General features: G+C 27.0%; 4 protein-coding genes across 5 annotated transcripts; 1 reads left to right on the forward strand and 3 right to left on the reverse strand.

The window, feature by feature from the left end:
* Positions 1–479: 479 nt before the first annotated feature.
* On the reverse strand, positions 480–4803 carry LOC122849332 (mutS protein homolog 4-like). The gene is made up of 5 exons (XM_044148024.1): positions 2942–4803; positions 2663–2878; positions 2386–2594; positions 2135–2327; positions 480–2063 (listed from the first exon to the last, which is right to left on the reverse strand). Exons 1-5 carry the CDS (start codon positions 4799–4801, stop codon positions 480–482), a joined length of 4062 nt encoding a protein of 1353 aa, XP_044003959.1. The 5' UTR covers positions 4802–4803.
* Positions 4804–5115: 312 nt separating this feature from the next.
* Positions 5116–7766, reverse strand: LOC122848095 (T-cell activation inhibitor, mitochondrial). 2 transcript variants are annotated; one of them, XM_044145927.1, is made up of 8 exons: positions 7416–7766; positions 7225–7339; positions 6727–7112; positions 6342–6654; positions 6167–6267; positions 5955–6098; positions 5729–5860; positions 5116–5648 (listed from the first exon to the last, which is right to left on the reverse strand). In XM_044145927.1, the coding sequence occupies exons 1-8, from the start codon at positions 7436–7438 to the stop codon at positions 5414–5416; spliced, it is 1449 nt and encodes a 482-aa protein (XP_044001862.1). In that variant the 5' UTR covers positions 7439–7766; the 3' UTR covers positions 5116–5413. The 2 variants fall into 2 exon arrangements, with proteins under 2 accessions (XP_044001862.1, XP_044001861.1); XM_044145926.1 differs by having other exon boundaries at positions 5117–5648; positions 5955–6116; positions 7416–7731.
* Positions 7767–7787: 21 nt separating this feature from the next.
* LOC122848098 (equilibrative nucleoside transporter 3-like) lies at positions 7788–10504 on the forward strand. Its single transcript, XM_044145929.1, has 9 exons — positions 7788–8181; positions 8288–8433; positions 8504–8585; positions 8648–8826; positions 8894–9272; positions 9335–9569; positions 9643–9728; positions 9794–9993; positions 10070–10504. The coding sequence occupies exons 2-9, from the start codon at positions 8291–8293 to the stop codon at positions 10179–10181; spliced, it is 1416 nt and encodes a 471-aa protein (XP_044001864.1). The 5' UTR covers positions 7788–8181; positions 8288–8290; the 3' UTR covers positions 10182–10504.
* Positions 10490–14522, reverse strand: LOC122848056 (DNA-directed RNA polymerase III subunit RPC2). The gene is made up of 4 exons (XM_044145859.1): positions 14322–14522; positions 14093–14247; positions 13844–14020; positions 10490–13776 (listed from the first exon to the last, which is right to left on the reverse strand). Exons 1-4 carry the CDS (start codon positions 14394–14396, stop codon positions 10695–10697), a joined length of 3489 nt encoding a protein of 1162 aa, XP_044001794.1. The 5' UTR covers positions 14397–14522; the 3' UTR covers positions 10490–10694.
* Positions 14523–14532: the final 10 nt, after the last annotated feature.

Genomic DNA, 14532 nt, shown 5'->3' on the forward strand with positions numbered 1-14532 from the left:
TTTACAAGTTAAAAAATTATTTATAATGTTTATACATTTTTTTTTTATAATTTTTTATTTTTCATAACAAAATATACTTTACAAACTTTTAACATGAATTAATTTTTTAATTAAAATTTATAAAGTAATAACCAATTTTAATTTATTAGAATTTAAATCATTTTTTAATTTATATAATTGTTAATAATAATTGTGTATTATTATTTACTATTTTTCTCAATTTATCAATATAAAACTAAATGTTTAATTTTTTTTTTTATAACAAAAAAACTTGAAATTTAAATTTAATTTTTTTTAATAAAGTTAAATGAAATAAAATAAATAAAGTTGTTGAGGATGAAAGAGAACCTCAAAATTATAATTATTAATATTGTTTAAAGTTATTATAAAAAAAAAAAAATAAATAATTATAATTTCTACCTGATTTATTATAATTAAATTAATTATTTTCAGGTATTAATTTATGATTTACTTGAAAATTAATTACGATCACTGTCTGTAACTAAAACAGTATCATCTATACTTGGTTGACTTGCTAAAAAGTCTTCTTCATTAAACTGACTTCCTTCAATAAGCCGAAAAACAGCTGCTTCTTTTTTACGAGCAGTTATTTGTGCCATTTCATTTTCCATAGATGATGTTTGAGAAATAACAAATTTTTCATATTCCTCATCAGAGTCAGTCATCCCTGGTAATAAATTAACATTTTTTCTATCATGGCTGCAGCTTGGTGAATTGATATTATAACCAGTCATTGCATGAAGCTCTGATTTTGTCAACATTGCAGGTGATTCTTGTGACGTACTTGATTGTTTTTTTTTCATATTATTATTTGTAACAAGTTTATCAAGTTTAAATTCTTTTTGAATTTCTGACAGTAAATTAATGCTACGAGAAGTTGTTGATTTTTTACCAACAGAAGTACGACTTGCTGGTGATTTTTTAACAAACGAAGATTGACCAGCTGGTGTTGAATTTTTAACAAAAGTTTTTGTTGTTAATGGTGTTTTTGGCTTTGTCACTTCAGACAGTATTAATTCGCTTCGTTTGACAATTTCAGATGTAAATAATTGATCACGTGATTTAACAAAATCGTCTCTTGATGTACTTGCTTGATCATAATCAATATTTTTTAATAAATACTTCATGTGTCTGTATTCTTCAGGCAATTCATCATTATTTCGTGATGGTACTTGAAATTTTGGTATGCCCAAAGTTGCAGCTGCCAATGCTGGTGTCATTACTGTTTTTTTACTCTTTAAATTATCTTCATAATCATCATCATTATCATCATGTGATATTTTATTTTTCATTGATTCATTTTCTTTTCTAAATTCTTGCCAAAATTCTGGTATTGTAAATTGATTTTTTGATGATGTACTTTTGACTGATCTTGGTACTGTTGTATTTTTTGGCTTGATAAATAATTTATTTTGTGGTGTTCTTGATGATGTTGGTATATAAAGAGGTGAATCTTTGTCTGTTAATATATTTTTAAAATTAAATGCTGGTCTTTTTGGTGTCATTGATGAATTTGATGATGTTACATTATCACGTTGATAAAATGGAAGATAATTTGGATCACCAGTACGTTTTGTTGATTGTTTTTTTTGTTGTGTCAATGGCAAATTAGGTTGTGACAGCTTTGGAACCTTTGCTCTTGGCTCAAGTACTCGTGAAACTGATGATGGTCTTTTTGATGGTGATTTTTGAAGAGTCACACGGTTTGATGATAAATAATTTTGTGATTTAACAGATATATTATCATCACAGTCACAGTAACTTGTCTCATCATCATTAACAATTAATTTACCATCTTTTGTTTGACCACAATAAGTTAAATTTGATTTTTGTTTATTTGGCACATCATTTTCTGTATCAGATAAATTATTAATATCTGTTTCCTCCGAATCATTACAAGTTAAAAGATCAATACCATTTAATAACGTTAATAATTCATCATCTTTTATATTTTTTTCTTCTATTTTTTCATAAACACTTGCCAATGCATCATAATTCATTTTAACACGATAATCAATTTGGTATCTAATTGTTTTATTAATCTGTAATTAATTTGTTTTTCATAGCATTAATTATCAAACGAATCATTGAATAATATTTATAAATTATTTACCTCCATTGTTTCTTTGATTTTATCAATATACATTTGTGCATCATCAAGTATTTTTTTTGGTAAACATGTTGATCTTGCAAGAATCATTCCATAATGTTCAATAACAACAACACCTTTTTTTAATTTATGTGTATAAACAAGTCGTGCTTCTTCAGGTCTATCTGTATCTCTTGGTATTGCTTCTAAATGATGACTAAAAATTAAAAATAAATCAATTGTAAATAATGTCGTTGACTTAATTTAATACGTACTTTGTTACATTTGGATAAACATCAGCCAACTTCCAGAGAAATGTAAAATGAGTTGCACTAAATGTAAAAGCTGGTGATAATAAAAGTAGCCTTGATATTTCCCATGCAATTGATGAGCCTTCTTCGACAGTTGTACTTCGACACAGCTCATCAAGAACAACGACTGATTTATTCGTCAATGATTGAAGTATATAATGAGCCTCCTTGATCTATCAATTAAAATATTTAATAAATTATTTGAATATAATTTTAAAAAATACTTGAATTATATTCATACCTCCATGGTAAATGTTGATGCATTAAATTCAAAATCATCTCTTGCACTTAGCCGACAAAAAATTCTATCAGATATTCTAAATTGTGCTTTTGTTGCTGGTACACGACATCCAATTTGTGCCATTATATGAAGCAACACAACTTGCTTTAAATACACAGACTTTCCACTCATATTTGGTCCACTTATTGTATGGAAATTATAAGCAATTGATGCAACCTTTAAAATAACAAATTTAATATCAAAAATAAATATGTAACATTTGAAAAATAATAAACTTACAATGTCATTTGGTGTTGGTGATTCAAATCCTAGAATATCCATAACAGGATGTCTTGAATTTTTAACATTTAAGCTTTCACCAAATGTTGGCTGAACATAATCAGCAATTGAACTTATTGATGCCAGTGACATTATAAGATCAACCTCAGCAACATCATCATTCAATTGAAACAAACAACCAATATGTTTTCTCAAATTAGCCAACAGTTCATCAAGTATTGCATTACTCATAAGATGTATTTCATCACGTGCATCTTTACAATGTTGACCATAAATAACAAGCTCTTCAGTTGTCATGAATATTATTTTATTTTTTCTATGTGCATGAATAAATTCATCTGGTAAACTTTTCAAGTCAAATGTTTTACCTTTTGGTATTTCTAATTGCACATGATAACCAAGTGAATTTGTAAAACCAAGTGATAATGATAGTTTATAATTTTCACTATATTTTTCAACCATTTTAACCATGTCATCAATCAATTCACAATATGCTTGACGTGCAATATCAAGCATATCATTTATTTTAGCTTTTATTGCAAAACATCTTTGCATATTTGCTGATGTACAACCTTTCAATGCTTTAGCATCTGGTTGTATAATTTTATCAATTTCATTTTTCATATCATTAAATCTTTCATCACTAATTGTACTCAGCACACGTTTAAAAAATGGTGATTTTGATGTTTTTAATGCACCCTGAAGTTCTGGTATAATGTCAATTGTATTTTTCAACAACAATATATAATTTAAATTTCTTTCAGCACATTGTATTGTATCTGCTTGACTTGTTTTCATAGCAAGACCAAGAAGACGATTACCACCAGATAAACGACGTATAACTGGTTGTAAAATTAAATGCAATGAACGATTTGATAATAATTCTTCAATACATGCTTGACGTGTTTGTATTACATTGATATTACATGATGGTTGTAAAATTGATGCACGAAGTAAACGACGACCCATTGGTGTTGAACAACGATCAAGTGAACTAAATAAACTATATTTTTTATTAGCACCATTACAATTAACAAGCTCTAAACTTTTAGCACTTTCAATGTCAATCATTGTAACATTTTCAGCACTTTGATAATTTATTCTCAATGATTTTGGCTCATAAACAAGATGTTGAATTGATTCAATGTATTTAAATAATGCTGATGCAGCAGCTAATGCATAATATTTACTATTAATAACAAGTTTAACTGATGAAAATTCATCAGCACAATGAGTTTTAATTCTTTCAAATCCAGTTGTTGCATTATAATGCATTCTAGCAATTTCAGTTATTGGAATATTGTTGAATTTTGATTTAATGGCATTATATAAACTTTCTGGATTTTGATCTTTTGATCCCATTGTTACTGGTAATAATATTTCAACTGGTTGAAACATGTTTATTGTTGTTAATGTGTTAATATAAGAATTATTATCACTTGTTTGACAAAGTACCATGTGTGGATATTGTGCATCCATTGCAGCCATTCCAATTTCACCTCTTGCATCACCACGACCACCAGTTATTGATATTATAACAAATTGATCATTTCCACCTGATGAATCATCTGTTGTTGTTGCACGACGATTTGCAGGTGTTGAACGAGTTGATACAGTTGAATTAATTCTTTTGTATGAAGATGATGATGTTGTTTGATGATGTTGTCCACGATTTGATGTTGCTCTTGGTGTTGTGTTTGGTAGATGATCAACAAGTGTACGTCTTTGATTATGAACTGGATATTTTGGCACAATATCAACTATTTGATTTGTTACAACTCCAGCAAGTCTTCCTCGACCTCGACCTCGACCTCGAAGTCTACCACGTCCACGACCTCGTAAATTATTATCTTGACCCATTACATTCATTGTTACTAATTTATGCAATACTCCATCAACAACAATCAACAATCTGCTCTTTTTTTTTTTTTATCTATTTATTTATTTTGCTCTCTCTCTCTCTCTCTTTGTCTCTCTTGAAACAAAACAACAACAACCCGCGAAATATTTGAAATTGTTTTTCGTTTTTAATAGTTCACGACGCCACCGGTTAAACATTATTGTTATTATTTAATTTTTTTATAATTAACGTTAATTAATTGATTAAAAATACTATAAATAAATATTCCAGAAAAAAAAAAATTGCATTTTGTTTAAATAATTATAAATTATCAATTTTTGTTTTTCATAAAATCATATATATTTTATTATTTTAAATATAATTGTTTAACAATTTTATTAATGGTTTATTTAAACTATAAAAAATAATATTTAACTAAATTGATAATTTTATTTACATAATTTTTAAAAAATTAATTTATAAAAAGAAAAAAGCTGATTAATTAATATTTTACATATTAATTTATAATAAAAAAAAAAAAAGAAATATTATTTTTCTATCAAATTAATTGACAATTATTTCTAATGAGGTATATCAAATTGTTTGTTTAATGATTTTTTTTTTTTTGTAATTTAAAGCTTCCAATCCCATGGAACACAAAGTACACCATCACTCATTACTGAATAATAATGAGTGATCCAAAGCTTGACACCCTCAAGCATTGGTGCAAGAATTATTTTATTTTTCAATAAATTTTCACAGCATTGAACCATTAAATCTGGTGTTATACTGTCATCCTTGTTGAGTCCAGCAAGACCAAGTTCTTTCAGTGCTTTCTCATGAATTTCTCGTTCAACATGTTTTATTCTAAACAACCAAAAAAAAATCCCTCATATAAACAATTGACAATTATTATTAAAATCTACAAATAAAATCATTAATCTTACTCATGATAATGATTCAATCTTTTCGTAGCTTCATCCAAATTTTCAGTGATAAATGTAACAAGTAAAAATCCAGGACACGATGATGGAACAATAAATTGTCCAGTTGGTGACAGCATAAGTGGTCCAGCTTCCCTATCATAATATGAATAACAATAAAACAAAAAAAAAATAAAAAAAAAATGAAAAGAATATTAATTAATTAAATATATAAAATGTAAACACTAACGTCTCGATGACAAGTTCATATGATGATAAACTGGCCGGCCAAACCTTTGGATATTTAGTCTTCCCTCGATAATCCAAGATTGTTGTTGTCAGTTGTCGTAGCTGTTGTTCATACTGGCCGACCATGACTTTTGGCATAAATTTCCTGCACATATAGAGTACCCTAAGCCTTAACATTATTTCATAAATCCAATTAATCACGTCATTACGCACCGTCTGCCAATTTTAATATCAAGCAATACTTGTGATACTGTTTTTTCAAATGTTGGTAATCTCAGCAATACAACATCATGTTTACGTACATTTTTAATAAGCTGTTGATTAAATTATTATTATTATTAAAATATTAATTAATCAATTATTATTAATTTAATTTGATGATACATACATCCAGCCAATTGTGACGTACTTCACCGGAATTAAGCATAACATTACCCTCTAAATTAATACCAGTTTCATTTGCAAATATTAATGTACGATCTTTGAGAACAGCCATTTGTTCTGGATGATGTTTAGCAAGTGCTTGAAATGACAATAAACAACCACGATAATGTGAAACATTCCAGCCACAGTCCCAGCTAACATTTTTTAGTCCAAGATCTTTTAATAATATTTTTTCTAATTTTTCAACTTCTTCTCTAATTGGTCTACATGATTCTAATTTAATATGAGCAGTATTAACATGTTTATCTAAATATGCCCTGAAAATAAACAATAATTTTATTGTTGTAATTGTTTTTTCAACTATTTGTATTAACAATGACAAAGATTACTTGAATGTATCAGGTTCAGCATCCATTTTTCTTCTCATAAAAATTGATTGAAATAATGGATCATCTTCAAGATCAGAAAATCTATCACCTGTTGTTTTATGATTATTTTTGTAAAATTTATTTTCATTATCATCATTTGATGGTTTTTCAATTTTATCAACAAATGTCGTTGGTAAATTGCAACTTTTTAATATAGAAATAATTGTTGTTTTTAAATTAACTTTATCATTTAATTGTATTTTAACGAGTTTAAATTTTCCAGCTTTAACATCAATATCATTTTTTGAACGTAAATAAAATGGTAATGTTGTTGGTTTTATTGGTCTTTGTTGTTGTAGAGATTCAATAACACAACTCAATTGTTTCAATGAATTTTCATTGACAGTCTATTGACAAATGAATTAATAATTAAAATAAAAATAATAATACAAAGTTCAATTGATAATAATTGTGTGTTGGGGAATGACTAAATATGCTGGTAGTTTATAAATAGCTCACCCTTTGTGTTGGAAATTGACCAAATAAATCAGGATGTACTGTAAAATAAAATGGCCTAAGTGCTGTTGATATTTCTCCAGTACTTAATGCTCTAACAGCATCATTTCTACAAAATCTAAAAATTTTAAAAATTCATTAATTAATTTTTAAACTTGTTAATTATATTTATAAAAAAAAAAAACAATACTCACGTTTTTTTTAATGACGAGTACATAATTAAAATAACACAATTTAAATAACGTAAATATTTTTTTTCTATTTTTTCTAAAACTCGTTTGTTGTTTTCTATATTTTTTTACATTCACTTTTATTCTAGATACTAGATAATAATTTATCAAGGATATTTACAATTACAGTAACAACAATAATAACAATAATATTTTTAAAAAATTAAAAAACAGCTGTTGTTGATGTACAGATACGTATCATCATTATCATCATCATCTCAGTGTGAGATGGTGAGAAATAAAAACAGAGATGATTTTTATTTTTGTTGATGCAACATGACAGCTGTCTTACTTACTACGCCATAAGCTAGTGACATCTTCGGGTTTAATTTAAGCATCAGCTGATTGTCAGCAATTGTCAGTGGGGGACAAAAAAAAAAGTAAATAAATAAATAAAAAAAAATAACGACATAAGAAGGGATATAAAATTATAAAATTCCAATGTATCTGCACACAAAGGAAAATAATAAAAATCATAACCAGCTGTTTGTGTTTTAATCTGATTTTTATGGATTATTTATAATGAAACTAATTAAAAAATAAATTAATTCAAATGATTAATAGAGTATTTAGTTTTATTTAGTTTTATTTGACACAACGAGATGCTTGGATATCTCTTTGGCTATCAAAAATCATTTAGAGTAATAATTTTAAGTTGATAGCAAAAAAACACCAAGATAAATAAAGTTCATTTCCTTGGTGTTGATTCGGGGGCCACTGAGTCATATCTGTAAGTTTAACAAATTAACTCAAAAATAAATGATAACCTTGTCAACATTGATATGATATTTTAAATAATTTACAACAATTTGTTGTTGTTTATTTTTTAAATATAGAAGATGGCATACTCGGTTAATCAAAGGCCTTTATTGGGTCTTGAAAATGACAGCGAATTTGATGATGACATTGAACCTGATTTTGACAATGCAACAGTATCAATTCAAGATAAAAAATTATTACTAAATAATCAACCAAAAGATAGGTAAATAATTTGTAATAATAATTTATTTATCAAATTATTAATTTGTTTTTTTTTGTCAATTATTTTACAGATTTAATTTTGCTTATATTGTTTTTTATCTTCTTGGCATCAACACAATGGTACCATGGAATTTTTTCATGACTGCAAATGATGTATGTAGCTAAAATTAATAGCACAAAAAATATTATTATTAATCCTTCTTTTTATTGTTTAGTATTGGATGTATAAATTTCGTGAAATACATGAAAATAATACTGGCCATGATCATTATTCACACATGGAAATAATGGCCAACAAAACAGAGCTACAAGCAAGTTTTACATCTTACCTAAATGTTGCGAGTGCAGTTCCAAGTTTATGTTTTTTAATTCTCAATGCATTTCTTTGTGATTGGTAAATAAAAAGCTACTTAATTCAAAACTATTTATAAATTTTTATGGTGTTTTTTCTATTGTTAAAGGATATCAATGAAAACAAGAATGATAACATCACAATTAATGATACTGTTGTTATTCCTATTGACAACTTCATTTGTTAAAATAAACACAGACAAATGGCAAGATGATTTTTTGATAATAACACTTGTAACTGTTGCAATTGTCAGTGCTTTGAGTTCAATATTTGGTGGTACATTATTTGGTATTGTTGGACGTTTTTCACCAAAATACATAACAGCAATGTCAGGTGGACAAGCATTGAGTGGTATTGTAACAACAATTGTTGCAATAACATCAATATGGATTGGTGCTAGTCCAGTTATTTCTGGACTTGTTTATTTTGCAATTGGTGATGTTGTTATACTTTGTTCATTTATTGCATATTTATTTCTTGATAAACAAGTAAGTTAATCATTTTTTTATTTCAATTTAAATCTGTTGATTTATTTTTAATTATTATTTAGGAATTTTTTAAATATCACATGAAAGAAGATATGTGTATTCAACAGCCAAATTTTTCATTGAATAATGAAGTTAGCTTTGTCGAAGGCCACAGAGTATCATTTAAAAAAATTCTAATTAAAATATGGCCATATGGATTTAGTATGTTTATGGTTTTTTTTGTTTCAATGTCAGTTTATCCAGCTGTTACTGTTTTGGTTGAAAGTCAAGACAAAGGAAAACATAATCCATGGAATGGTTTGTCATTAAACATTTAAAATAATTATGTATATTTTATTAAATATCTAATTTAAATTTAATTATTTTGCAGATGTTTATTTTGTACCTGTTGTTACATTTCTTGTATTTAGCTGTGGGGATTATGCTGGTCGTTTGCTGTCTGGTTTTTTTCTCTGGGTAAGATGGATCAAAAGATTAATGTCATTAATAAAATATTAATTTCCATTTATTATTTTAATTAGCCAAAAAGAAAACCTTGGCTTGTTGTGCTGTTATCAATATTGAGAATATTATTTATTCCTGCATTTTTATTTTGCAATGTACAACCTCGTAAGAATTTACCAGTTTATATAACAAGTGATATTTATTATATTATTCTTACTGTTTTATTTGCAATTGGTAATGGATATTTATGCAATATTTCATTTGTACTTGCTCCTACGTAAGTAGAATTATTTTATCTTATCAATATTTCGATTATTTATTTGTAGTAATTTAATTTAATTTTAATTCAACAGAATGGTAGAACAGCAAGATCAAGAAGTTGCTGCTGCAATGATGGGTGCTTTTCTTGGCTTAGGTCTTACATTTGGGTCAGCGATAAGTCTTATTTTTGTTAAAATAATTTAGCACAATTTACTGTAATAATAAACATATACTAAATTTTATAATTATACTTATTATTTTTTGTAAAAATATATTATTTTTTTAGATAAAAATTTTTAATATTATATTCTATTATTAATTTTAATATTTATTTTCAATTATAATAAATAATAATTGTTAAAAGTAAGGCAGTTGTTGGTTTGTAATAATTATTAATTACTTACTTCCTGGGACAATTGCAGCTAGCTAAATAAATAAATAAAAATTGCAAAATTATCTAGTCACCAGTGTCAATGTTACATTAAAAAAAGCACCACAACAATCAACAAAAATCTGTAAAAATAAAACCTCTATTTTTGATAAAACAAAATATAAATTTGTACATGAATTGAAACTCTTTATTAATTATTAATTAATTATCAAGTTTATAAAATATCATTTACAATCAAAAAAATAAAGTATAAATAATCAAGAAGCCTATTTAAAAAAGTATAAATATTTATTAAATATATTATATAATAAAAATATATAATATATTTAATCACAATAGTTTTTAAGTGAAAGTCTTGTGACAATATTCATTGATTGAAGTTCTTGAAATAATAATTTACAAGCATATGGCATAGTCATTGTTGATATTGATCCTTGTGCACGACAACCATGACACCATCCACTGTATGCCATGAGTCCACATTTATTACAAATATCAAGTTTAAATGCATCACTTGATAACATGAGTCTTTCAATGAGCATCATACTAGCACCATAACCAATAAGACAGTCTCTTTCCATTTCACCAAGTCTCAAACCACCATCTTTTGCTCTACCCTCTGTTGGTTGTCTTGTTAATACAGCTCTTGGTCCAGTTGAACGTGCATGAATTTTATCTTGTACCATGTGTTTTAATTTTTGATAATAAACTGGTCCAGAATAAATATATGCCTGTATTGGCTCACCAGTTGTACCAGAATAAAAAATATCTTTACCCATATAATTATAACCATGACGAGCTAAATCTTCACAAACATCATCAACTTTTGATCCACCAAATGCTGTACCATAATGAAATTTACCATCAAGTACACCAGCTTTACCAGATAATAATTCAATTAATTTACCAACTGTCATACGTGATGGAAAACCATGTGGATTCATAATCATATCTGGACAAATACCAGAATCATTAAATGGCATATCTTGTTGTTCAACAATTAATCCAGTAACGCCTTTTTGTCCATGACGACTACTAAATTTATCACCAATTTCTGGTCTTCTTGTTTGTCTTAATAAAATTTTAGTTATTTTTATATTATCATTATCAACTTCAATAACTTTTTCAACATATGCCTCAACTGGATTTTTATAAAAAATTGGTTTATCAGTATATTCATCAATGTTTCTAGCATTAATATCATTTGTTGATTTATTTGCATTACTAACTTGATCATCAGTATTTTTTGGTACTGCTTTATTAATAAGTACCTGTCTATTTTCAACTCTTGCACCAACAGCAGGAGTACCACTCCATGCAATGTATTCTTTTTCTTTATATGTCGCATCATCAAATGATTTTGTACATAATGCTTCATGTGGCCATACTGGTGCTTTTGTATCTTTATGTACAGTTGGTAATTTAATAACATCTCTAGCATTAGATTGATAGTTTATTAATGTTGTTTTAGCACTTTTATAAACAAGACATCTACCATAGCCACGATCAATTGATGCTTTATTTAATATTAATGCATCTTCAATATCATAACCACTGTATGACATTACAGCAACAATTGCATTTTGTCCAGCTGGTAATTTATCAAAATTAATAAGATCAAGTGTACGTGTTTTAACCATTGGTGCATGTGGATATACTAAATTATACATAATTGTATCAACTCTATTACGTTGATTGTAGCCAATTGTTCCCATTGCTTGTTTACCCATAGCACATTGATATGTATTACGTGGACTTTGATTATGATGTGGAAATGGTACAAGACCAGCACATACACCAAGCAATGTAAATGGTTCAATTTCAAGATGTGTTGTATTTTCTTCAATTTTTTCTTCATTAAATGCAATTAAACAATCATTTTCTTCATTAACATCAAGATATTCAATAATACCTTCATGTAAAAAATCTTCAAATTTTTTAATACCATGCTCAAGATCTTCAATATGTTTTTCTGTAATAAGTGGTTTACCTTTTTCAATAATAATATATGGACGACATAAACGACCACTATCAGAACTTATTTGTATTGATTTATAACGACGTTGTACAAATATTGATACAGAATAATGTATAAAACCTTTACGTCTTAACATTCTAAATACATTTAATAAACGTTGATGATTAATAACAACACCAAGTATATTACCATTTAAATAAACAGTATGTACACTTTTATGATTAATTTCTTGTCCACCAAGTATTCTAATATCTTCAGTACCACAATTAAATAATATTCTTGCTATTGGTAGTTCATCAACTTCAGTTGTAATATGTGTCATTAATGCTAAATTTTTAACAAGACCACAACCTTCACCTTCTGGTGTATCACTTGGACATAACATACCCCATTGTGATGGTTGTAATGAACGTGGTCCAGATACTTTACGTGTTTTTTCAAATTGTGAATTAACTCTTGTCATCATACCAAGTGCTGATATATATGATAAACGTGATAGTACTTGTGTTACACCATGACGTTCCATTCTAAAACGTTTTATTGTCCAATTACCAGATGATATTGCAAATACAAGAGCATTTGTTATTATTGTATCATGAACCAAGTATTTACCAATGTCAAATATTGATGTTTTTTGTTTTGGTATTAATTTTTTAGCCTTTTCTTGTAGCTCAGAGTTAAATCTTTTAAAACAATCTTCAAACATCAAGGCTAATAATGAACCAGCCAACTCAAGACGTTTGTTACCATAATAATCACGATCATCAAGTAATGATGGATCATTTTGTGCACTTATAACACGACGTACCATTTGTGCTAAATATACTGCTTTTGTTTTAAAACTATAATCAACAACTGGCACATGTGATAATATCATTTGCATTATAATATCTTTCATACTATCATATAAATTTTGTTTTGATGGTGTAGCCTGTTTTTTTTGTGGTATATTACGTTGTTTACGTTTATTTGACATATATTTTAATGCTTGATTTTGTGAATATACATTTAACAAATGACATTCTTCAAAACTTTGAAAAAATTTATTTTGAAATTCATCATCAGTACCAATTAATTGCATTATTTCCATGTCAGATGTTATTCCCATTGCTTTAAATAAAACACATATTGGTATGTCATCTTGAAATATATTATGACGTAAATAATATTTTCCAGATTTACCAACAATTGTTGTTTTTGTTTTTCTTTCATCAGTTGAACTGTTACAAAATGCAACAAAACAACCTTTTGTATCTTTTTCAAGAAGTATTCTATTTCTCAACATTTGTTCTTGAATTAGAATAACTTTTTCTTGACCGTTTATAACAAAATAACCACCTGGATCAAGAGGACAATCATCTAGCTCAGCCAATTGAAAATGTGATTTATCAGTTAAAACACAGTTGGAACTCCTCAACATTATTGGCATTCTAATTGAAAAATTTACAATTTTTATTAGCTTTATGATTTATTAATTTTATTTAATAATTTTATTACCTTCCAATTGCTACATCGTGTAAAACAACACGATCACTACCTCGACTGTACTCTACATCCACCAATATTTGGGCTGTATAATTTATGTCTCGTAGACGACATTCATGTGGTGTTGTTGGACGTAAATTACCTTTTCCATCAGGTTCATTTGGAGGTCCAATTCTAACATCAAGATATCTTTAAAATAAAACATAATATTATTAACATTACACAACACATTATGCACCATTAAATATATGATTAATTTACCTCAAGAAAAATAATGGATCAGCTTCACTAAAAATTTGATTATTTGCCTGGACAATTTTTTTAATGTCAACATTTATAAAATAATTAAATGAATCAATGTGTTGTTTAACTAATCCCTTGCCTTTTAAAAATGCTGGTACCAATTTCCATTTATCCTGTTAAATAATTATTAAATTAATTATTAACAAATTACTAAACAATCACATAACCTCAAAATATGATGATTTACCTTAATTGGTTTAACAATTGGTGAACACTTTTGTCCATCAATATTCTTCGGGGTATTATTTTTATATTCACCCATTTTTAAATTATGTATTCTCAATTATTGAGAGTTATTTTATTGTTTTATAAATTAATGGAGTAAAAACATGTGTTTCTCTCGTTTCTCTCCATTTTTTTTTCGCTCCAAGTTGATGATGATGATTTAAGTGCACTCT

The sequence above is a fragment of the Aphidius gifuensis genome, linkage group LG2 (genome assembly GCF_014905175.1).
Source record: "Aphidius gifuensis isolate YNYX2018 linkage group LG2, ASM1490517v1, whole genome shotgun sequence".
NCBI classification, from domain to species: Eukaryota; Metazoa; Arthropoda; class Insecta; order Hymenoptera; family Braconidae; genus Aphidius; species Aphidius gifuensis.